The sequence below is a fragment of the Hyla sarda genome, chromosome 9, assembly GCF_029499605.1.
Source record: "Hyla sarda isolate aHylSar1 chromosome 9, aHylSar1.hap1, whole genome shotgun sequence".
Classification (NCBI taxonomy): Eukaryota; Metazoa; Chordata; class Amphibia; order Anura; family Hylidae; genus Hyla; species Hyla sarda.
In genome coordinates, this window is record NC_079197.1 from 13498907 (window position 1) to 13526472 (window position 27566).

General features: G+C 39.4%; 1 protein-coding gene across 9 annotated transcripts in view; it reads left to right on the plus strand.

Annotated features, from left to right (window-relative positions):
• The window catches only part of CACNA1B (calcium voltage-gated channel subunit alpha1 B), a 324413-nt gene that overhangs the window by 12494 nt on the left and 284353 nt on the right, over positions 1–27566 (plus strand). For 3 of the 9 annotated variants that reach the window (XM_056539456.1, XM_056539458.1, XM_056539462.1), the window contains exons 1-2: positions 15687–16497; positions 22798–22904. In XM_056539456.1, coding sequence (XP_056395431.1) covers positions 16239–16497; positions 22798–22904 — 366 coding nt within the window. In that variant the 5' untranslated portion in view covers positions 15687–16238. Of the gene's footprint in view, positions 1–15680; positions 16498–22797; positions 22905–27566 lie in introns of those variants that run through there. The other 6 variants (XM_056539457.1, XR_008847788.1, XR_008847789.1 and 3 more) reach the window with 6 other exon arrangements.

Below are 27566 nucleotides of genomic sequence, written 5' to 3' on the forward strand. Positions count from 1 at the left end.
TCCACCCCTCACATTATATATACAGTATCTCCCCTTAGAGAGTCCACCCCTCACATTATATATACAGTATCTCCCCTTAGAGAGTCCACCCCTCACATTATACACAGTATCTCCCCTTAGAGAGTCCACCCCTCACATTATATATACAGTATCTCCCCTTAGAGAGTCCACCCCTCACAGTATATACAGTATCTCCCCTTAGAGAGTCCACCCCTCACAGTATATACAGTATCTCCCCTTAGAGAGTCCACCCCTCACATTATATATACAGTATCTCCCCTTAGAGAGTCCACCCCTCACATTATATATACAGTATCTCCCCTTAGAGAGTCCACCCCTCACATTATATATACAGTATCTCCCCTTAGAGAGTCCACCCCTCACATTATATATACAGTATCTCCCCTTAGAGAGTCCACCCCTCTCATTATACACAGTATATCCCCTTAGAGAGTCCACCCCTCACAGTATATATACAGTATCTCCCCTTAGAGAGTCCACCCCTCACATTATACACAGTATATCCCCTTAGAGAGTCCACCCCTCACATTATATACAGTATCTCCCCTTAGAGAGTCCACCCCTCACATTATACACAGAATATCCCATAAGTGAGTCCACCCCTCACATTATATACAGTATATCCCATAAGTGAGTCCACCCCTCACATTATATATACAGTATATCCCATAAGTGAGTCCACCCCTCACATTATATATACAGTATCTCCCCTTAGAGAGTCCACCCCTCACATTATATACAGTATATCCCATAAGTGAGTCCACCCCTCACATTATATATACAGTATATCCCATAAGCGAGTCCACCCCTCACATTATATATACAGTATATCCCATAAGTGAGTCCACCCCTCACATTATATATACAGTATCTCCCATAAGTGACTCCACCCCTCACATTATATATACAGTATATCCCATAAGTGACTCCACCCCTCACATTATATATACAGTATATCCCATAAGTGAGTCCACCCCTCACATTATATATACAGTATCTCCCATAAGTGAGTCCACCCCTCACATTATATATATACAGTATATCCCATAAGTGAGTCCACCCCTCACATTATATATACAGTATCTCCCATAAGTGAGTCCACCCCTCACATTATATATACAGTATCTCCCATAAGTGAGTCCACCCCTCACATTATATATATACAGTATATCCCATAAGTGAGTCCACCCCTCACATTATATATACAGTATCTCCCATAAGTGAGTCCACCCCTCACATTATATATACAGTATCTCCCATAAGTGAGTCCACCCCTCACATTATATATACAGTATCTCCCATAAGTGAGTCCACCCCTCACATTATATATACAGTATCTCCCATAAGTGAGTCCACCCCTCACATTATATATACAGTATATCCCATAAGTGAGTCCACCCCTCACATTATATATACAGTATATCCCATAAGTGAGTCCACCCCTCACTTTATATATACAGTATATCCCATAAGTGAGTCCACCCCTCACATTATATATACAGTATATCCCATAAGTGAGTCCACCCCTCACATTATATATACAGTATCTCCCATAAGTGAGTCCACCCCTCACATTATATATACAGTATCTCCCATAAGTGAGTCCACCCCTCACATTATATATACAGTATCTCCCATAAGTGAGTCCACCCCTCACATTATATATACAGTATATCCCATAAGTGAGTCCACCCCTCACATTATATATACAGTATATCCCATAAGTGAGTCCACCCCTCACTTTATATATACAGTATATCCCATAAGTGAGTCCACCCCTCACATTATATATACAGTATATCCCATAAGTGATCCCACCCCTCACATTATATATACAGTATATCCCATAAGTGAGTCCACCCCTCACATTATACACAGAATATCCCATAAGTGAGTCCACCCCTCACATTATATACAGTATCTCCCATAAGTGAGTCCACCCCTCACATTATATATACAGTATATCCCATAAGTGAGTCCACCCCTCACATTATATACAGTATATCCCATAAGTGAGTCCCCCCTCACATTATATACAGTATATCCCATAAGTGAGTCCACCCCTCACATTATATATACAGTATATCCCATAAGTGAGTCCACCCCTCACATTATATATACAGTATATCCCATAAATGAGTCCACCCCTCACATTATATACAGTATATCCCATAAGTGAGTCCACCCCTCACATTATATATACAGTATATCCCATAAGTGAGTCCACCCCTCACATTATATATACAGTATCTCCCATAAGTGAGTCCACCCTTCACATTATATATACAGTATATCCCATAAGTGAGTCCACCCCTCACATTATATATACAGTATCTCCCATAAGTGAGTCCACCCCTCACATTATATATACAGTATATCCCATAAGTGAGTCCACCCCTCACATTATATACAGTATATCCCATAAGTGACTCCACCCCTCACATTATATATACAGTATATCCCATAAGTGACTCCACCCCTCACATTATATATACAGTATATCCCATAAGTGAGTCCACCCCTCACATTATATACAGTATATCCCATAAGTGACTCCACCCCTCACATTATATATACAGTATATCCCATAAGTGAGTCCACCCCTCACATCTATGTAACTATTTTCTTCTACCTTTTCATGTGACACTGAAGAAATGACCCTCTGTACAATGTAAAGTAGTGAGTGCACAGGCCGTATAAAAGTATTTAATGTGGTGTTCCCTCAAAATAAGTCAACACAGCCATTAATGTCTAAACCTTGGCAAAAAAAAATCAGTACATTCCTAAGTGGAAATGTCCAAATTGGGCCAAATTAGCCATTTTCCCTATGAGGTGTCATGTGACTCGTTAGTGTTCCAAGGTCTCACATTTGAATGGGGAGCAGGTGTCTTAAATTTGGTCTAATTGCACTCACACTTTCTAATACTGGTCACCACTGGAAGTTCATCATGGCACCTCATGTAAAACAACTCTCTGAAGATCTAAAAAAAATATATATATATATTGTTGCTCTACATAAAGATGGTCTCTAGGCTATAAAAAGATTGCCAAGACCCTAAAACTGAGCTTGAGCATTGCGGGCAAGACAGCGGTTTTACAGGACAGGTTCCACTCAGAACAGGCCTTGCCATGGTGGACCAAAGAAGTTGAGTGCACATGCTCAGCATCATAACCAAAGTTATCATTGGGAAATGCTGCCAGCATTGCTGCAGAGGTTGAAGGAGTGTGGCGTCCGGCTGTCAGTGCTTAGACCATATGCTGCACACTGTACCAAATTGGTCTTTATGGCTGTCGCTCCAGAAGGAAGTCTGTTGTAAAGATAAGCCCCACAAACAGTTTACTGAAGACAAGCAGCCTTAGGACATCGATTACTGGAGCCATGTCCTGTGGTCTGATGAGACCAAGATAAACTTGGTTCAGATGGTGTCAAGTGTGTGTGGCAGCAACCAGGTGAGGAGAACAAGGACAAGTGTGTCTTATCTACAGTCAGAAGGAGTGTCATGGTCTGGGCTTACATCAGTGCTGCTGGCACTGGAGAGCTACAGTTCATTGAGGGAACCATGAAGGCCAACATGTACTGTGACATACTGAAGTAGAGCGTGATCCCCTCCCTTCAGAGACTGGACCTCAGGACAGTATTCTAACATGATAATGACCCCTAACAACTCCAAGACCACCACTGCCTTGCCAAAGGGTAAAGGTGATGGACTGGCCAAACATGTCTCCAGACCTAAACCCTATTGGGCATCTCTGGGGCATCCTCAAACGGGAGGTGGGGAGCACAAGGTCTCTAATATCCATCAGCTCTGTGATGTCATCATGGATGAGAGGAAGAGGACTCCAGTGACTCCTGTGAAGATCTGATGAACTCCCGTGAAGATCTGGTAAACTCCTGTGAAGATCTGGTGAACTCCTGTGAAGATCTGGGGAACTCCCGTGAAAATCTGGTAAACTCCAGTGAAGAACTGGTGAACTCCCGTGAAGATCTGGTGAACTCCCGTGAAGATCTGGTGAACTCCTGTGAAGATCTGGTGTATTCCCGTTAAGATCTGGTGAACTCCTGTGAAGATCTGGTGAACTCCCGTGAAGATCTGGTGAACTCCCGTGAAGATCTGGTGAACTCCCGTGAAGATCTGGTGAACTCCCGTGAAGATCTGGTGAACTCTTGTGAAGATCTGGTGAACTCTTGTGAAGATCTGGTGAACTCTTGTGAAGATATGGTGAACTCCCGTGAAGATCTGGTGAACTCCCGTGAAGATCTGATGAACTCTCGTGAAGATCTGGTAAACTCCTGTGAAGATCTGGTGAACTCCTGTGAAGATCTGGTGAACTCCCGTGAAGATCTGGTGAACTCCTGTGAAGATCTGGTGAACTCCCGTGAAGATCTGGTGAACTCCCGTGAAGATCTGGTGAACTCCCGTGAAGATCTGGTGAACTCCCGTGAAGATCTGGTGAACTCCCGTGAAGATCTGGTGAACTCCCGTGAAGATCTGGTGAACTCCCGTGAAGATCTGGTGAACTCTTGTGAAGATCTGGTGAACTCTTGTGAAGATATGGTGAACTCCCTGTCAAAGAGGCTTTAGGCAGTGCTGGCAAATAATGGAGGCCACACAAAATATTGACACTTTGGGCCCAATTCGGACATACTTACTTTTCCTCACTTTTGTTGCCAAGGTTTAGACATGGAGGGGCAGCACAGGCTGTGTGTTGAGTTATTTTGAGGGGAATGTGTCGCTGGTTTAACGTGACAGATGCACAGATACACCTTAACAAGTGAGGCACTGGTAACAACCTGAGGCTAAAAGAAACCAGTGTATCTACTGTTAAGTCCTTGTCCTGTATTATATGTACCAGACTACTATGAGCTTAGAAGTGTTCATCAACAACATACAGACCCTGCTTACATCGCCGGTATTCTGACCATGAAGAGCTGTCATGATGGTCACATTACAGCTGCCCCTATGTTGTCTATGGAAAGAATGCAGGTGCTGGAATGCAGGATGTCTCTACAGCTGCTCTCCCATATAATCTATATAGCTCCCATGTAAACAGAGCAATACCAATGAATTCATAAACTACTTCTAGTAGGGGGGGGGGGGGAGAGCTTGGGTTCAAAGATAGAATCCTAGTCATATAGAAGATTGGAGTAGTTAGTCATCTAAGATAGGTGCTCCAAGATGGGTACTGGGTGTTGCCATGAAGAGGTTTCAGCCGGCCATAGATTTATTGAGTAAAAGTAACTTAAGTAAAGTAAATAAGCTTTAAGCTTTTTAGACCTATAGTCTTGGCATAGAGACGTGGACTTTAGTGGTTCTCCAATTGCTTTAAAGCTACAAATTTGCAATTTTACACACCAATCAAAAAAAAAAAAATACCATTGGGAATTTTTTGTGGTCCTCTTAAGCTGATGTCTAGGCAGGTCTGCAGGGTAATGCCCCATGAGATATAAGGCCACGTTGCCAAGCACAGAGAGGTAGATTCATCAAGACCTGTGCTGAGGAAAAGTTGACCAGTTGCCCATAGCCATACCTCCCAACTGTCCCGGATCGGGCGGGACATTCCCATTTTTGGGGTCATGTCCCGCCGTCCCAGAACGCACATGTCCCATTTTTCATTTCAATTGGAAGCACTTTCATTAGTAACTCACACTTGATGGTAGACAGGGGTCCTCTGAGGGAATGTATCTTCAGGGGGTCTGCTATCTACAGGTGGGGGGAATGTATCTTCAGGGGGTCTGCTATCTACAGGTGGGGCATCTGTCTTCATGGGGTCTGCTATCTACAGGTGGGGGGAATGTATCTTCAGGGGGTCTGCTATCTACAGGTGGGGGAATGTATCTTCAGGGGGTCTGCTATCTACAGGTGGGGGAATGTATCTTCAGGGGGTCTGCTATCTACAGGTGGGGGAATGTATCTTCAGGGGGTCTGCTATCTACAGGTGGGGCATCTGTCTTCATGGGGTCTGCTATCTACAGGTGGGGGGAATGTATCTTCAGGGGGTCTGCTATCTACAGGTGGGGGAATGTATCTTCAGGGGGTCTGCTATCTACAGGTGGGGGAATGTATCTTCAGGGGGTCTACTATCTAAAGGTGGGGGGACTGTATCTTCAAGGGGTCTGCTACCTACATGGGGGCATCTATCTACAGGGGATCTGCTACTTACAGGGGGGGGGTTCATTTATCTACAGGGGGTCTTCCTCCTACGGGTGGGGACATCTATTTATGGGGTCTGCCATTTTATGGGTGGGGCATCTATATTCAGTGGGTTTGTTACCTACAGGAGGGGGGGGGGGCATATGCCTTTATGGGGTCTGCTAACTACAGGGGGGGGGGAATGTATCTTCAGGGGGTCTGCTACCTACATGGGGGCATCTATCTACAGGGGATGGCTACCTACTGAACGACTGATACCGACAGGGGCGAACGATCCTGCAAGGGTCTGCTACCTACAAAGCAGCTGCTAGCGAGGAGGGGTCGGGTTGTGGTTAAATAGGTATTCCCATTCCGCATGTGCAGGCGTGGTTAGGGTGTGAATGGGAGGGGTGGTTAGGGTGTAGATGGGAGGGGTGGTTAGGATGTAGACGGGAGGGGGGGTTAGGGTGTGGACGGGAGGGGTGGTTGCGGTTAGGGGGTGTGGCTGGGGTGCGGTTAGGGGGTGTGGCTTGTCCCTCTTTGCTGTCAGCAAAAGTTGTGAGGTATGCCCATAGCAACCAATCAGATCGCTTCTTTCATGTTTCAGAGGACTTTTGGTCAACTGGTCAACTTTTCCTGCACAAGTTTTGATAAATCTCCCCCCAGAGTTCCTGGGATCACCACTGGGGGCAGTAGAGCAGGCACAGATATTTAGAGGAAGGAGGAAGCCATTATAGGTTGCAAGAATACATATGTTGTAGTGTGTAGACAGCCTACAATAGTGGTCTCCAAACTGTGGACCTCCAGATGTTGCAAAACTACAGCTCCCAGCATGCCCGGACAGCCAACGGCTGTCCGGGCATGCTGGGAGTTGCAATTTTGCAACACCTAGAGGTCTTCAGGCTTTGAAAATCTCGCGTCACGCACAGCGCCTTTTTTTCAAAACTGGTCACATAGGATATCCCATAGCAAGAGGAAAGGTGAGGAAGGACACATAGGTCCTTACAGAGGGGGCACTGACCTGTGTGGTGTCCAATTGACTGTAATGGGAGCTGCATAAAGAGTGTAAAGCTGCAAGCTCCATAGCTCCCATTAAAGGGGTACGGCAGTGGAATTTTTATTTTTATATCAACTTTATATCAACTGGTACCAGAAAGTTATACAGATTTGTAAATTTCTTCTATTTAAAAATCTTAATCCTCCCAGTACTTATCAGCTGCTGTATGCCCCACAGGAAGTTGTGTAGTTCTTTCCAGTCTGACCACAGTGCTCTCTGCTGCCACCTCCAAATTCTACTGGAGTACCCCTTTAATGTGAATAAAAGAGATGCAAACTGCGCAAATCAGCCAGTCTGCTTGTTTTCAGCCACTAAACCCGACGGATGGTTTAGAGGCCCCCGACACTTTCCTTTAAACATTTAGATTTTTTATTTTCCTTTCTATATATTTTACCTCCAAAGTCCACAACAAATTTGCTCTAGAATCAGCACAACTTGGTGCAGATTTTCTGTTGTGGATTTACCTAAAAAAAAAAATAGTTTGAAATGTGAAAAGTTTAAATAGAGATCAGAGATATATCAAAACCTTTACAGAGAAGAGCGGTAGAGTTGCCCATAACAACCAATCAGATCGCTTCTTTCATTTTTGAAAAGGCCTCTGAAAACTGAAAGAAGCGATCTGATTGGTTGCTATGGGAAACTGGACAACTTTTCCACTGCCCAGGTTTTGATAAATTTCCGCCAACATCTCTATGTTTTGGCTCATAGATGGGAACCACATGCCGGGATCCCCTTTATGATCTCTGTATATCCTACACAGCCATTCCAATTATTTTCTACAACTGTACAGCCTTTTATTATTCATTGTATGCAAACAAACATACATATAGGGGGAGATTTATCAAAACCTGTGCAAAGGAAAAGTTGCCCAGTTACCCATAGCAACCAATCAGATGGCTCCTTTCATTTTGAAGAGGCCTTGTTAAAAATGAAAGAAGCGATCTGATTGGTTGCTATGGGCAACTCAGCAACTTTTCCTCTGGACAGGATTTGATAAATCTCCCCCATAGTACATACACACATCTCATAAATGCATATAAATATATACAAACACATACATATACAGTGCACATATACATATATACACACAGATACATATACAGTGCACATATACATATATACACACAGATACATATACAGTGCACATATACATATATACACACAGATACATATACAGTGCACATATAAATATATACAAACACATACATATACAGTGCACATATACATATATACACACAGATACATATACAGTGCACATATACATATACACACACATGCATATACATATATACACACAGATACATATACAGTGCACATATACATATATACACACAGATACATATACAGTGCACATATAAATATATACAAACACATACATATACAGTGCACATATACATATATACACACAGATACATATACAGTGCACATATACATATACACACACATGCATATACATATATACACACAGATACATATACAGTGCACATATACATATATACACACAGATACATATACAGTCCACATATACATACATATACAGTGCACATATAAATATATACAAACACATACATATACAGTGCACATATACATATATACATATACAGTGCACATATACATATATACACACAGATACATATACAGTGCACATATACATATATACACACAGATACATATACAGTGCACATATACATATATACACAGATACATATACAGTGCACATATACATATATACACAGATACATATACAGTGCACATATACATATATACACAGATACATATACAGTGCACATATACATATATACACAGATACATATACAGTGCACATATACATATATACACACAGATACATATACAGTGCACATATACATATATACACACAGATACATATACAGTGCACATATACATATATACACAGATACATATACAGTGCACATATACATATATACACACAGATACATATACAGTGCACATATACACACACATGCATATACAGTGCACATATACATATATACACACACATGCATATACAGTGCACATATACATATATACACACAGATACATATACAGTGCACATATACATATATACACACAGATACATATACAGTGCACATATACAAATATACACACACATGCATATACAGTGCACATATACATATATACACACAGATACATATACAGTGCACATATACATATATACACAGATACATATACAGTGCACATATACAAATATACACACACATACATATACAGTGCACATATACATATATACACACAGATACACATACAGTGCACATATACAAATATACACACACATGTATATACAGTGCATATATACACACAGATACATATACAGTGCACATACACACAAACACACGCATATACAGTGCACATATACATATATACACAGATACATATACAGTGCACATATACATTTATACACACATACAGTGCACATATATATACACACACATGCATATACAGTGCACAAATACATATACACACACATGCATATACAATGCACATATACAAATATACACACAGATAATATACAGTGCACATATACATATATGCTCCCACATGCATATACAGTGCACATATACAAATTTACACACACATACATATACAGTGCACATATACACAAACATGCATATACAGTGCACATATACAAATATACATACAGATACATATACAGTGCACATATACATATATACACACAGATACATATACAGTGCACATATACAAATATACACACAAATACATATACAGTGCACATATACAAATATACACACACATGCATATATAGTGCACATATACACAAACACATGCATATACAGTGCACATATACATATATACACACAGATACATATACAGTGCACATATACAAATATACACACACATGTATATACAGTGCATATATACACACAGATACATATACAGTGCACATACACACAAATACATGCATATACAGTGCACATATACATATATACACAGATACATATACAGTGCACATATACATTTATACACACATACAGTGCACATATATATATACACACATGCATATACAGTGCACAAATACATATACACACATGCATATACAGTGCACAAATACAAATATACACACAGATAATATACAGTGCACATATACATATATGCTCCCACATGCATATACAGTGCACATATACAAATTTACACACACATACAGTGCACATATACACAAACATGCATATACAGTGCACATATACAAATATACATACAGATACATATACAGTGCACATATACAAATATACACACACATACATATACAGTGCACATATACAAATATACACACACATACATATACAGTGCACATATACAAATATACACACACATACATATACAGTGCACATATACACAAACACATGCATATACAGTGCACATATACATATATACACACAGATACATATACAGTGCACATATACATTTTACATACACATACAGTGCACACACACACACACACACACACACATATATATATACACACACACACATGCATATACAGTGCACATATACATATATACACACAGATACATATACAGTGCACATATACATATATGCACCCACATGCATATACAGTGCACATATACATTTATACACACACATACATATACAGTGCACATATACATATGCACACAGATACATATACAGTGCACATATACAAATATACACACATACATATACAGTGCACATATACAAATATACACACACATGCATATACAGTGCACATATACAAATATACACACACATGCATATACAGTGCACATATACATATATACACACACAGATACATATACAGCGCACATATACATATATGCACCCACATGCATATACAGTGCACATATACATTTATACACACATACATATATAGTGCACATAAACATATGCACACAGATACATATACAGTGCACATATACAAATATACACACCGATACATATACAGTGCACATATACAAATATACACACATACATATACAGTGCACATATACATATATACACACAGATACATATACAGTGCACATATACATTTATACACACACATACATATACAGTGCACATATACATATGCACACAGATACATATACAGTGCACATATACAAATATACACACACATGCATATACAGTGCACATATACAAATATACACACACATGCATATACAGTGCACATATACACAAACACATGCATATACAGTGCACATATACATATATACACACACAGATACATATACAGCGCACATATACATATATGCACCCACATGCATATACAGTGCACATATACATTTATACACACATACATATATAGTGCACATAAACATATGCACACAGATACATATACAGTGCACATATACAAATATACACACCGATACATATACAGTGCACATATACAAATATACACACATACATATACAATGCACGTATACATATATACACACAGATACATATACAATGCACATATACATATATACACACAGATACATATACAGTGCACATATACAAATATACACACATACATATACAATGCACGTATACATATATACACACAGATACATATACAATGCACATATATACACACAGATACATATACAGTGCACATATACAAATATACACACACATACATATACAATGCACGTATACATATATACACACACATACATATACAATGCACGTATACATATATACACACAGATGCATATACAGTGCACATATACCTATATACTTATGTATTATCAATCATGTTCCATAATGTACTGTTACTATTACTACTACTACAATTATTACTCCTACACAGCCACACATCTTCTACCTTGTCCATCATGTTCGATACAGTACTACTACTACTGCTACCACCATCACTACTACTACTACTACAACTGCTACCACCACTACTACCACCATCACTACTACTACAACTGCTACCACCATCACTACTACTACTACTACTACTACTACAACTGCTACCACCACTACTACTACTGCTACCACCATCACTACTACTACTACTGCTACCACCATCACTACTACTACTACAACTGCTACCACCATCACTACTACTACTACTACTACAACTGCTACCACCACTACTACTGCTACCACCATCACTACTACTACTACTACTACAACTGCTACCACCACTACTACTGCTACCACCATCACTACTACTACTACTACTACAACTGCTACCACCACTACTACTGCTACCACCATCACTACTACTACTACTACAACTGCTACCACCACTACTACTACTACTGCTACCACCATCATCACTACTACTACTGCTAGCACCATCACTACCACTACTATTACTACTACTACAACTGCTACCACCATCACTACTACTACTACAACTGCTACCACCACTACTACTACTGCTATCACCATCACTACTACTACTACTACAACTGCTACCACCATCACTACCACTAATATTACTACTACAACTGCTACCACCATCACTACTACTACTACTACTACAACTGCTACCACCATCACTACCGCTACTATTACTACTACTACAACTGCTACCACCATCACTACTACTACTACTACAACTGCTACCCCCATCACTACTACTACAACTGCTACCACCATCACTACTACTACTACAACTGCTACCACCACCACCACTATTACCAATACTACCACTACTACTACTACTACCACCATCACTACCGCTACTATTACTACTACTACAACTGCTACCACCATCACTACTACTACTACTACAACTGCTACCACCACCACCACTATTACCAATACTACCACTACTACTACTACTACTACCACCATCACTACTACTACAACTGCTACCACCATCACTACTACTACAACTGCTACCACCATCACTACTACTACTACAACTGCTACCACCACCACCACTATTACCAATACTACCACTACTACTACTACTACCACCATCACTACTACTACTACCACCATCACTACTTCAACTGCTACCACCACCATCACTTTTACTACTACTACTACTTCTACCTCCACCACCACTACTACTACCACCATCACTACTACTACCACCACTCCTCCTACTACTACTGCAATTGTACTACTCCTACTACCACCATCACTACTACAACAACTGCCACCACCACTACTACTCCCACTACTACTGCCACTACTACTACTACCACTACTCCCACCACCATCATTACTACAACTACCACTACTACTACCACCACCACTACTACCACGACCACTACTACCACTACTACTACCACCACCACCACTACTATTACTACCACTACTACCACCACTATTACTACCACCACTACTACTACCGCAACCACCACTTCTACTACTACCACAACCAGCACTACTACTACCACCACCACGACTACCACCACCATCATTACTACAACTACCACCACTACTACCACGACCACTACTACCACGACCACTACTACTACCACCACTATTACTACCACCACCACCACTACTACTACCACAACCACCACTTCTACTACTACCACAACCAGCAGTACTACTACTACCACCACTACTACCACCACCACTACTACTACTACCACAACCACCACTTCTACTACTACCACAACCACCACCACTACTACCACCACCACCACTACTACCACCATCACTACTACTACTACCACCACCACCACTGCTACCACCACCACTACTATTACTACCACCACTGCTACTACCACCACCACCACTACTACCACCACCACTAATGCCACCACCACTACTACTACTACTACCACCACCACCACTACTACTACTACCATCAGACCCATCAGGCACCATCTGACATGCCTGATGCAAAAGGATGTTTAAAAAATCCCATTGACATGAATGGGATTTTTTGACGACCGTTTTCAGGACTTTTTGCCTGGAGTAATAACAAAGGTTTTTTTTTTACAGGATGATACCTGTAGTGTGAAAGGGGCCTAAAACCGTTTTCAGGACATTTTTGCTGGGAGTAATAACGGAGGTTTTTTCCAGGATGATACCTGTAGTGTGAAAGGGGCCTAAAACCGTTTTCAGGACATTTTTGCCGGGAGTAATAACGGAGGTTTTTTCCAGGATGATACCTGTAGTGTGAAAGGGGCCTAAAACCGTTTTCAGGACATTTTTGCCGGGAGTAATAACGGAGGTTTTTTCCAGGATGATACCTGTAGTGTGAAAGGGGCCTAAAACCGTTTTCAGGACATTTTTGCCGGGAGTAATAACGGAGGTTTTTTCCAGGATGATACCTGTAGTGTGAAAGGGGCCTAAAACCGTTTTCAGGACATTTTTGCCGGGAGTAATAACGGAGGTTTTTTCCAGGATGATACCTGTAGTGTGAAAGGGGCCTAAAACCGTTTTCAGGACATTTTTGCCGGGAGTAATAACGGAGGTTTTTTCCAGGATGATACCTGTAGTGTGAAAGGGGCCTAAAACCGTTTTCAGGACATTTTTGCCGGGAGTAATAACGGAGGTTTTTTCCAGGATGATACCTGTAGTGTGAAAGGGGCCTTCGGCCCCTTTCACACTACGGGTATCATCCTGGAAAAAACCTTGATTATTACTCCCGGCAAAAAGTCCTGAAAAGTCCATCAAAAAATCCCATTCACGTAGCCGCATTATACTGGACGCATTTATGACCTGTTTGGAATTCTTCGCCCCAGAAGATGGTACCATACAGAAGATTACACTTGCCATGAGTTTTTTGGGTGATAACCTCATGTTGTTTCAGTCCGATTCCTCCACCCCAGCTTTCGGCACTGCTTCCCGTTTAACCTGTGCACATATTGGCGTATACTACTGTGTCACCCATTGTGCTGCACGACCGATTCACCCACCCAACTATCTCCTCACCCCTTAATTCCGATCTGTCACAACAAAGCCACAAATTGCTATCTCCAGTCTATGAGCCCCCTCGGCTAATTGCGTCTCGAAGCCTGGCTTAGCATCAATGAACCTGCCCTATGGGGGGGGGGGTCTGGTAGCCCACCCCAGGCGTCTCCTATGGCTCTGACAGTAATGACCACTTCTAGTTGGGGCGTCGGTGACAGCTTTCAGCATCTGGACAGCTCCCAGAAGTGTGCAGGCTCCACCCTGGCATCTCTATAGGGCACCAGCCCCCCCCCCACCCACCCTTCCCTGGCACATTGTCACCCATCCCTTCATAGGAACCCCAATTAATCAGTAATCCCATCTAGTGAATTAGCTTCCTCCATGACCAGCAAACCTAGTGCTTGAGATTTCTATGTCTACAGGCAAAAGGAAGGAGGAAGAGAAAAGAGGGGGGGAGGAGGGAGTGTGCATTTAACCCATGCAAGCCCAGTGCTGTGTTTTCCTTTCCAAAAAATAAATAAATAAATAACAAGCTTATGTGCAATTTGCATTGAGTTGCTTTGCAAGAGGCGCATGTATTCCCACTTGGATTTGGGGGTCTTTCTTAAGCAAAGGGGGAAGGGCTGCAGAGTATATGCCTGGGAGAGGAATATTTTGCTTATTCCAGGGGTTGTTGGCTTAGGTGGAGTCCCCGGCTCATTGGCTCCTGTGGATCACATGTCTTGCCTCTTATAGGGGCTGAGGTTCACAAACTGCTTTACTGTGTTCATCTGGTAACTAAGTGTCTGTGCAGGGACCAGCTCCTTCCCTGCGCTGGAAGCATCATTGGAGCAGGGAGGGCAATCCCTCTGGAGGAGGCATCCAGCACATGAGGAGGGCAGGAGCTGCCAAGGACACTGTCTCCACCATCTGAGGCTCATACATTGGAGATAATAGTATCATTATTGCTATTATTTTTGCATTGCTTTGTACTCTTTTTTTTTTTTGAGGATCTCTCATCTGCTCCAGGGCTTGGGCTCCAGGATTGAGGGTGGGAAGAAGAAGAAGAAGCCCTGTGTGCTCCAGCCCTGATCCATGAAAGGAAGCGAAGTGTGAGGGGCTCAGTGCATGGGGATGCGTCTACAGCCCCCAACCTTGGCTGCCACTTTGGATTCTAACACTTGCTCCTGTGCAATTCTAGAATGGCCCGGTTCGGAGATGATCTGCCCACCCGCTATGGAACTGGGGTGCCAGGGGGTGCTGGAAGAGGGAGCAGCCGCCAAGGTGGACCCCAACCTGGCCAAAGGATGTACAAGCAGTCCATGGCACAGAGGGCGAGGACCATGGCTCTGTATAACCCCATCCCTGTCAAACAGAACTGCTTCACCGTTAACAGGTCCCTGTTCATCTTCAGTGAAGACAATGTCATCAGGAAATATGCCAAAAGGATCACAGAGTGGCCATATCCTTCACCTGGGCAAGTAGGGCATGGAGGGTGGCAGGAGAATTCCGTACAGCATTTGAACTGGGACCGGGTTGCATTGCATTGGTGGTGGTGGTGATGTGGGGGAGGGGGGGGCAAGACTGGGATTTAACTCTTGTCTTGCCAAGGCCTGGAGTGGTGGAGCCCACATGCATCTTGGTTTGGGAAGAGTTAAAAGCACAGGCCAGCATGCAGGTGACATGTTTAGGGGGGATAGCACTGTAACCCCCTTACTGTGCTGGGAAGGAAAGGCCTAGGGGGGTGGACATCCATTAAGCCTTCCTGGCAACAGAAGGGTTAATATAATGTTATATAGCACTGATATCAGTGCCTTGTAAGGGTTAATGGCTGGACCCCTGGTGTAGTTAATATAATGTAATATAGCACTGATATCAGTGCCTTGTAAGGGTTAATGGTTGGACCCCTTTCTGGGTGTAATATCTCATAGCATTGGAGACAGGGTATGTAGGTATGGTAGTGGGGGGGTATATGGTGGAGATGCTGGAAGGATCTATAGGGGGTTGTCATTGATCATGTATGGAATGCCAACCTCCAGCAGCTGCCGGCACAGCCGTCCACAGGAGGTCTCTGGGTGTGTAGTCGCTGGGATCAGCCCTGGGCGTCCATGGTTATGAAATCCCACACCTATTGATTGTATGGTATGAGCCATCAGGGCCTCCTCATAGAAACCTAGCAACCCCATCCCTCACCATTCATCTGCTCAGTCTACACCCCCTCTCTCCAGTGCATTTAAATGAAGAAGCTGCCCCCCCCCCCCCCACAACCTGTCATTCCTCTATGTAACAAGCAGATGTGGGGGGCTATAGGTTATGGTGACCAGGGAACCCCATGCAGAGGAGGAGAAGGGTGGGATTGTAGGGACGTCATGTGAGGGATACCCCAAGGGGGGCAGATATGGTCACATTAGTCAGTGACTACTGAGGATTTAGGAGAAGTCAGGGGGAGGTGCGGGGGGGAGGCCTGAGACATCCAGGTATTGTATGATGTGTCAGGTCAGCTATGGAGACAGTCAGGAAGGAGAGGGCTGGGATGTGTCAGGGTGTAGGGTGGGGGTGGGGTGGTGCCTGTCTATGGGTGTGAAGTCACTTTATGGCCCCTGCTGCTGTCCATGGTGCTAAATCCAAGGATCAGGCAGAGGAAATGGGGATATTAGTAAAATCATATATATATGCAGTATATAATTTCTCATAATAACATCCTATAATATAGTTTGACATTGTATAGTATACAACACTATATAATAACCACAATATAGTATAACATTGTATAGTATACAGCCTTATATAATAACCATAATATAGTATAACATTGTATAGTATACAGCCTTATATAATAACTGTAATATAGTATAACATTGTATAGTATACATACAGCCTTATATAATAACCATAATATAGTATAACATTGTATAGTATACAGCCTTATATAATAACTGTAATATAGTATAACATTGTATAGTATACAGCCTTATATAATAACTATAATATAGTATAACATTGTATAGTATACAGCCTTATATAATAACCATAATATAGTATAACATTGTATAGTATACAGCCTTATATAATAACTGTAATATAGTATAACATTGTATAGTATACATACAGCCTTATATAATAACCATAATATAGTATAACATTGTATAGTATACAGCCTTATATAATAACTGTAATATAGTATAACATTGTATAGTATACAGCCTTATATAATAACTATAATATAGTATGACATTGTATAGTATACAGCCTTATATAATAACCATAATATAGTATAACATTGTATAGTATACAGCCTTATATAATAACCATAATATAGTATAACATTGTATAGTATACAGCCTTATATAATAACCATAATATAGTATAACATTGTATAGTATACAGCCTTATATAATAACTATAATAGAGTATAACATTGTATAGTATACAGCCTTATATAATAACTATAATAGAGTATAACATTGTATAGTATACAGCCTTATATAATAACCATAATATAGTATAACATTGTATAGTATACATACAGCCTTATATAATAACTATAATATAGTATGACATTGTATAGTATACAGCCTCATATAACTATAATATAGTATAACATTGTATAGTATACAGCCTTATATAATAACTATAATATAGTATGACATTGTATAGTATACAGCCTCATATAACTATAATATAGTATAACATTGTATAGTATACAGCCTTATATAATAACTATAATATAGTATGACATTGTATAGTATACAGCCTTATATAATAACTATAATATAGTATGACATTGTATAGTATACAGCCTTATATAATAACTATAATATAGTATAACATTGTATAGTATACAGCCTTATATAATAACTATAATATAGTATGGCCTTGTATAGTATACAGCCTTATATAATAACTATAATATAGTATAACATTGTATAGTATACAGCCTTATATAATAACTATAATAGAGTATAACACTGTATAGTATACAGCCTTATATAATAACTATAATAGAGTATAACACTGTATAGTATACAGTCTTATATAATAACCATAATATAGTATAACATTGTATAGTATACAGCCTTATATAATAACCATAATATAGTATAACATTGTATAGTATACAGCCTTATATAATAACTATAACAGAGTATAACATTGTATAGTATACAGCCTTATATAATAACTGTAATATAGTATAACATTGTATAGTATACAGCCTTATATAATAACTGTAATATAGTATAACATTGTATAGTATACAGCCTTATATAATAACCATAATATAGTATAACATTGTATAGTATACAGCCTTATATAATAACTATAATAGAGTATAACATTGTATAGTATACAGCCTTATATAATACCTATAATAGAGTATAACATTGTATAGTATACAGCCTTATATAATAACCATAATATAGTATAACATTGTATAGTATACAGCCTTATATAATAATATAGTATAACATTGTATAGTATACAAGATTATATAATAACTATAATAGAGTATAACACTGTATAGTATACAGCCTTATATAATAACTATAATAGAGTATAACACTGTATAGTATACAAGATTATATAATAACTATAATATAGTATAACATTGTATAGTATACAGCCTTATATAATAACCATAATATAGTATAACATTGTATAGTATACAGCCTTATATAATAACCATAATATAGTATAACCTTGTATAGTATACAGCCTTATATAATAACTATAATAGAGTATAACACTGTATAGTATACAGCCTTTTATGATACTGTATAGGGCTAAAAATATATAATATCATAATGTAGTATAATGTAACATAACATAATGTAATATAACATGACATACGATAGCTTAGTATAATATGATATAGTATTATATGGCATGATATTGTATAATATGGTGAAAATGTTATAGCATACCATAGCATAGCACAACATGATAAAGCTTAGTGTGGTAATATAGCATTATAATACCTGTATCATGCTCTATAATATATTATAGCTTAATGTAGCATAGTATAAGGCACCATAACATAATGTAACATAATTTAGCAAGGCATAACTTATTATAGTGTGATATAGTGTGGCAAGGAATAGTTAGTATTGTATAGTATTATGTGGCCATATTATACCATGGCATAGTAAATGGAATAGTTTAGTATAGTATAGCATTATATATCACTTTAATCATGCTCTATGACAGTGGTCTTCAACCTGCGGACCTCCAGATGTTGCAAAACTAGAACTCCCAGCATGGCCGGACAGCCGTTGGCTGTCCGGGCATGCTGGGAGTTGTAGTTTTGCAACATCTGGAGGTCCGCAGGTTGAAGACCACTGCTCTATAATATACTAGTGCATACTGTATTATAATGGAATAACTATATGCATATATTATAGCATGCAATATAGTATCGTATTATATGTCAGCATGGCTATAGTAAAGTATGGCAGAGTGTAGTTTAGGTATAGTATATATAGTATATATATATATATATATATATATATATATATTATACTATATAATATATATCATAGTGTATAATATATATATATATATATATATATATATATATATAAAGTGTAATGTACTAATCTATACTATATAACACCGTGAAGTAGTGCAATATAATACAATATTACATAATGTATATAATATAGTACATTAATATAACAATAATAGGATATGCTACGCCGTTTTATATTATGCTATATTATATTATACTAGAATATGCTATAGTATGTTATAAAGTATACAATATTTTATACATTTATATATATATATATATATATATATATATATACATTTATAAAATATTGAATACTTTATAAGATACTATAGCATATTCTAATATAATATAGCATAATATTAAACAGTGTAGCATATCCTATTATTGTAATAGATTATATTGTATTCTATAGTGTAATAGTGCATTATAACATACTATAGCACATTACAATAAAATATAGCATAACATAAAACCAGCATAGCACATCATAGTATAGTATACCGTCATATAATGCAACATGGTGTAGTTAATTTAGTATCAAAAGGCGTTATATTGTATAATGTAGTGAAATATACTATAGTATATAGCAGTGGTCTCCAACCTGCGCACCTCCAGCTGTTGCAAAACTACAACTCCCAGCATGCCGGACAGCCGTTGGCTGTCTGGCATGCTGGGAGTTGTAGTTTTGCAACAGCTGGAGGTCCGCAGGTTGAAGACCACTGGTATATAGTATATAAATGAATGAATAAATAAATAAGTGGCTACATATGAGATAAAGGGCATTTTATTTAAAGGATGCCATTGTAGGTATATACAGGTATATACTGACTCTCATCCCTGTATAGAATGACTATAATATAAGACAGGACAGTCGTGTTTCCGTGGGACAATATCCGCTGCCTCTGTTGCTATGTATCTTGAATGTTTCTCTTCATTGAAAAGGATAAAGTCCATGGGACGACTAACAATGCGGTTATATTGACAATGCGGTGCCAAAGTCCACGGATATTCATAAAAGGGGGGGGGGGGGTCCTGAAACTGGGGAACGCTACCAAAATCCATGATCCGGCATCTCAAAACAGTGTTTTCCAATCAGGGTGCATCCAGCTGTTGCAAAACTACAACTCCCAGCATGCCCGGACAGCCTCCGGCTGTCCGGGCATGCTAGGAGTTGTAGTTTTGCAACAGCTGGAGGCACACTGGTTGGGAAACACTGTCTTAAAATCTGGAATCATAAATACTTAAATATTTAATCTAATAATAATAATAAAAATATAAATATAATATTTATAACAATAAAAATATAATACATTTTTTAAATACTATTTATTATATTTATGCTTAAAAAATATAATAGTAATATTTATAATAATAATAATTATAATTAAAAAAATATATAATAATAATATATCAATAACAATAAAAATCTAATTATAATAATAATAAATCTATAATAAAAATATTTCTAAAAATATAATAGTAATATTTATAATAATAATAATAATAATTATAATGAAAACATATATAATAATATATCAATAACAATAAAAATCTAATAATAATATTAATAATAATAGTAAATCTATAATAAAAATATTTCTAATAATATAATAGTAATATTTAATATAATAATAATTATAATGATAATTAAAACCATAAATAATAATAATATAGCAATAATAATAAAAATATAATAATAATAAATCTATAATAAAAATATTTATAATAATATAATAGTAATTTCTAATAATAATTATAATGATAATTAAAAATAATAATAATATTTATAACAATAAAAATATAATAATAATAATCTATAATAAAAATATTTATAATAATATAATAGTAATATTTCTAATAATAATAATTATAATGATAATGAAAAATATAAATAATAATAATATATCAATAACAATAAAAATATAATAATAATAAATCTATAATAAAAATATTTATAATAATATAATACTTTTTTGTAATAATATAATAGTAATAATTAGAATAATATTTATAGATTCCACAGGACTTTATTATATTACTATAATTCATTTTTTACAGTGAGACCCAACTTGAGGGTCTTCCGGCTGTTGCGACACTCCAACTTCCAATAAGAACCGGCAGCCTGTGAGTTGTAGTGCAGCAACAGCCGCAGGTTTGGGGAACACTACATGGCGCCCATAATTTTTTGTCTTCATATACTGTACTTGTATTTTATTCCGTATACTCTCTCTTTTTTTCCTTAACTCTTCTTACTCCATTCGAATATATGATTTTAGCCACCATCATTGCCAATTGCATTGTGTTGGCGCTGGAACAACATTTGCCGGAACATGACAAAACCGATATGTCGGAGAGACTGGTAAGTGAGAATGTGACTGCTCTCTGTGTAGTTTATGTTGTTTATGTTGTTTTTGTTATTAGAATAAGTGTCTAAGGGGCATTGGCTTCAATATAGGTGGGACTGGGTACAGCTGGCATATGCCATGTTGGGATTCTCCTTTCATACTTGAGTAGGTGTTCGGAGCACACTCACATATACTTTATACATCAATGGCATATGCCAACTATTTACCAGAGCAGTTTTTCCCAACCAGTGGGCCTCCAGCTGTTGCAAAACTACAACTTCCAGCATGCCCGGACGTCCGTTGGCTGTCCGGGCACGCTGGGAGTTGTAGTTTTGCAACAGCTGGAGGCACCCTGGTTGGGAAGCCCCGGGATAGGTAGCAGATTTTTACTATTGGTATAGACATTTTTAGGGACCCAAATGCTACTTTGTTGCAGCAATGTTGAATCGTTAACCCTTAAAGGGCTACTCTGGTGGAAAACGCCTGGAGATTGTAGTTTCTTGCAGACCATTGTATTAAGGCGGTGGTGTCCAAACTATGGACCTCCAGCTGTTGCAAAACTACAACTCCCAGCAATGCCCGGACATTCAATTTGATTGTGAAATACACATCAGCAGTGTTCATGCAAAGTTAAAAGGGTACTCCGGTGGAAAACTTATTTTTTTTATGAACTGGTGCCAGAAAGTTATACAGATTAGTAAATTACTTCTATTAAAAAATCTTTACCCTTCCAGTACTTCTTAGCAGCTGTATGCTACAGAGGAAATTCTTTTCTTTTTTAATTTTTTATTTTTTGTCTTGTCCACTGTGCTCTCTGCTGACACCTGATGCCCGTATCGGGAACTGTGCAGAGGAGGAGAAAATCCTCATAGCAAACCTATGCTGCTCTGGACAGAGGTGTCAGCAGAGAGCACTGTGGACAAGACAAAAATGAAAAAAATCAAAAAGAAAAGAATTTCCTCTGTAGCATACAGCTGCTAAAAAGTACTGGAAGGGTAAAGATTTATTAATAGAAGTAATTTACAAATCTGTTTAACTTTCTGGCACCAGTTCATAAAAAAATAAATAAATAAATAAATAAAGTTTTCCACCGGAGTACCTCTTTAACTTTGCATGAACACTGCTGATGTGTATATTACAATCAAATTGAATGTCCGGGCATTGCTGGGAGTTGTAGTTTTGCAACAGCTGGAGGTCCATTGTTTGGAGACCACCGCCTTAATATAATGGTCTGCAAAAACTACAACCTCCAGGCGTTGACTGTCTGGGCAGGCTGGGAATGGTAGTTTTACAACAGCTGGAGGGCCACAGTTTGGAGACCACTGCCTTAATACAGCTGGGTACTGTGGGGTTTAAAGTTTAGCAGTAGAATACATTGTGTTGTCGTAAAATAGAATTCCCCCTATGGAATGTTTGCCTTATGTGTTTTTTTCAATGTCCTTATGCAGATCTCCTGCTTGCTTTCAGTGAATGAACACAGTCTTTGTTCTATCCAGAGCGCTGCTCACAGCTATGGGGTGGATACAGTTACATCCAGTCTAGACAGTCCTCAGTGACCTATATACACCAGCAGCAAAGAAATATATCTCTCCTGTGTCCTGATAATTTGCCACAATTGTGTCAGCGCAGGTAAAATGTATCAGTGCACAGAGGACGACCCAGACTGGAGACAATGTAACGAAACATCCACTGTGTGATCAGGGCTACAATATTCCCATTCACTGACAGCAGACAGAGATCTTAAGAAGCTCAGCAATTAAAACACAAAGTATAGAGCATGGTTAAAGGAAGTGTTTTCTAAACACCGTGCCTCCAGCTGTTGCTAAACTACAACAATTAAAACACAAAGTATAGAGGATGCTTAAAGGGAGTGTTTTCTAAACACCGTGCCTCCAGCTGTTGCTAAACTTCAACAATTAAAACACAAAGTATAGAGGATGGTTAAAGGGAGTGTTTTCTAAACACCGTGCCTCCAGCTGTTGCTAAACTACAACAATTAAAACACAAAGTATAGAGGATGGTTAAAGGGAGTGTTTTCTAAACACCGTGCCTCCAGCTGTTGCTAAACTTCAAAAATTAAAACACAAAGTATAGAGGATGGTTAAAGGGAGTGTTTTCTAAACACCGTGCCTCCAGCTGTTGCTAAACTACAACAATTAAAACACAAAGTATAGAGGATGGTTAAAGGGAGTGTTTTCTAAACACAGTGCCTCCAGCTGTTGCTAAACTTCAACAATTAAAACACAAAGTATAGAGGATGGATAAAGGGAGTGTTTTCTAAACACTGTGCCTCCAGCTGTTGCTAAACTACAACAATTAAAACACAAAGTATAGAGGATGGATAAAGGGAGTGTTTTCTAAACACTTTGCCTCCAGCTGTTGCTAAACTACAACTTCCAGCATGCCCCGACAGATGTTGGCTGTCCGGGCATGCTGGGAGTTGTATTTTCTCAACAGCTGGAGGCACACTGTTTGAAAAATACTGGTTAAAGGGGTTACCCAGGATTAGAAAAACAGAGCTGATTTCTTCCAAAAACAGCACCACCCCTGTCTTCAGGTGGTGTGTGTTATTACAACCTGACTATTCACTTTAAAAAGGAGCTGAGCTGCAATACCACACACAACCTGAAGACACGAATGGTGCTGTTTCTTGAAAAAAAGAAGCTACAAGAAGCATACCTTTAGACAGCCGGTGTTTTTTTATTTTTTGTGTATGTTTTTTTTCTCCCATAGACTACTATGGGATGAAAAAAAAATGCCAAGAAAAACACAATGTGGGTTTAACATAGTTTTTTTTATTTTTATTGGGGGGGGGGGGGGGGGGGGGGAGGACAAATGAATCACATGACTTGTAATGGACAAATGAATCACATTATCACAAACCAAGAGTAAGACCATCTTTGGAGTGCAAAATGAGGGGGCAGTTTTTTTGTGGTGTTTTTTTTTCTTTTTTTTAAGTAAAAAAAATATAAAACCACCAAAAATAAGTTGCATGGGAAAGTGTCCTTGAGCTTTCTATGCATCTGAAAAAACTAGTTTTTTTTTTTAAGAGGTTATCCAGGATTAGAAAAACATGGCTGCTTTCTTTCAGAAACAGCGCCACTTTTATCTACAGGTTGTGTGTGGTATTGCAGGAGAGTTGTAATATCACACACAACCTGGGGACAGGTGGGGGCGCTGTTTCTGGAAGAAAGCAACTATGTTGTCCAGGATAAAAAAAAAAACACATGGCTGCTTTTCTTCCAAGAACAGCGCCACCTGTCTACAGGTTGTGAGTAGTATGGTAAGCTTATTCATGCCAAAGTACCTGAGCTGCAATACCAGACTCAACCCTTGGATAGGTGGGGCGCTGTTGCTAGGTGAATGCAGCCATTTTTGTGGAATCCTCTGGAAAAATTAAAAATTTCAAATTCACGTTGCTTTTTTTTGGCGTTTTTTTTCCTTCCCTAGAAGTCTATAGGGGGAAAGCGCTAACGTTTATGAAAAAAAAAAGTTAACCATGCCATCAGCATGCTGTGAGCCCTGAGTCCACAAATGCCCCCCAAAGAAACGCCATACTGCTAGTTTGGTGGCCACAATAGGGGCCCGGCAACCTGTGGCTCTCCATTAGTTGCAAAACTACAACTCCCAGCATGCCCAAAGGCTGTCCGAGCATGCTGGGTGTTGTAGTTTTGCAACAGATGGAGAGCCACAGGTTGGAGATCAATGCTATAGACCTCCTTCTATTCTATGTACACCAATATGTTCTTCTACAGTGTGAGCTTGCCTGCTGGGACTTATAGTTCTACAATAGCAGGTTAAGACAATGACGTTCATTCTTGGTTATTATCGGTCTCGTCTCCGCAGTCGTCTGATGGAGGAGGATTCGAGCTCCAGCTGTTTACCTCCCGATTTTATTGCCTCTTAAGAAATGTCACAGTAAATGTTATATGACAGCTTAACGCAGTACAGACCGCGGCGGATGACGGAGTGCGGCGCTCCGCTGCGTCTGACTGGCCCCTTAACCTCCAGGAAGTGATAACTGGTGTGGGTTGTAGTTCTGCAGGTTGTTAGACTACCTATGTCATGATACAGGATTAGAAAACAGCTGATTTTTATTACAAACAGCGCCGCCCCTGTCCTCAGGTTGTGTGTGGTATTGTCGATCGGGTCCATTAAAGTAAACAGAGCCAAATTGTTATTAGCTTTACCTAGCAACTCCTTAAAAACGTCAAGACCTCCTACAGGTAGTTTATCCCCTGTAGGTAGGACCACCCCTATAAGTAGTTTGCCCCCTGCAGGTAGGACCCCCCTATAGGTAGTTTGCCCCCTGCAGGTAGGACCCCCCTATAGGTAGTTTGCCCCCTGCAGGTAGGACCCCCCTATAGGTAGTTTGCCCCCTGCAGGTAGGACCCCCCTATAAGTAGTTTGCCCCCTGCAGGTAGGACCCCCCTATAGGTAGTTTGCCCCCTGCAGGTAGGACCCCCCTATAGGTAGTTTGCCCCCTGCAGATAGGACCCCCCTATAGGTAGTTTGCCCCCTGCAGGTAGGACCCCCCTATAGGTAGTTTGCCCCCTGCAGGTAGGACCCCCGTATAGGTAGTTTGCCCCCTGCAGGTAGGACCCCCCTATAGGTAGTTTGCCCACTGCAGGTAGGACCCCCCTATAGGTAGTTTGCCCACTGCAGGTAGGACCCCC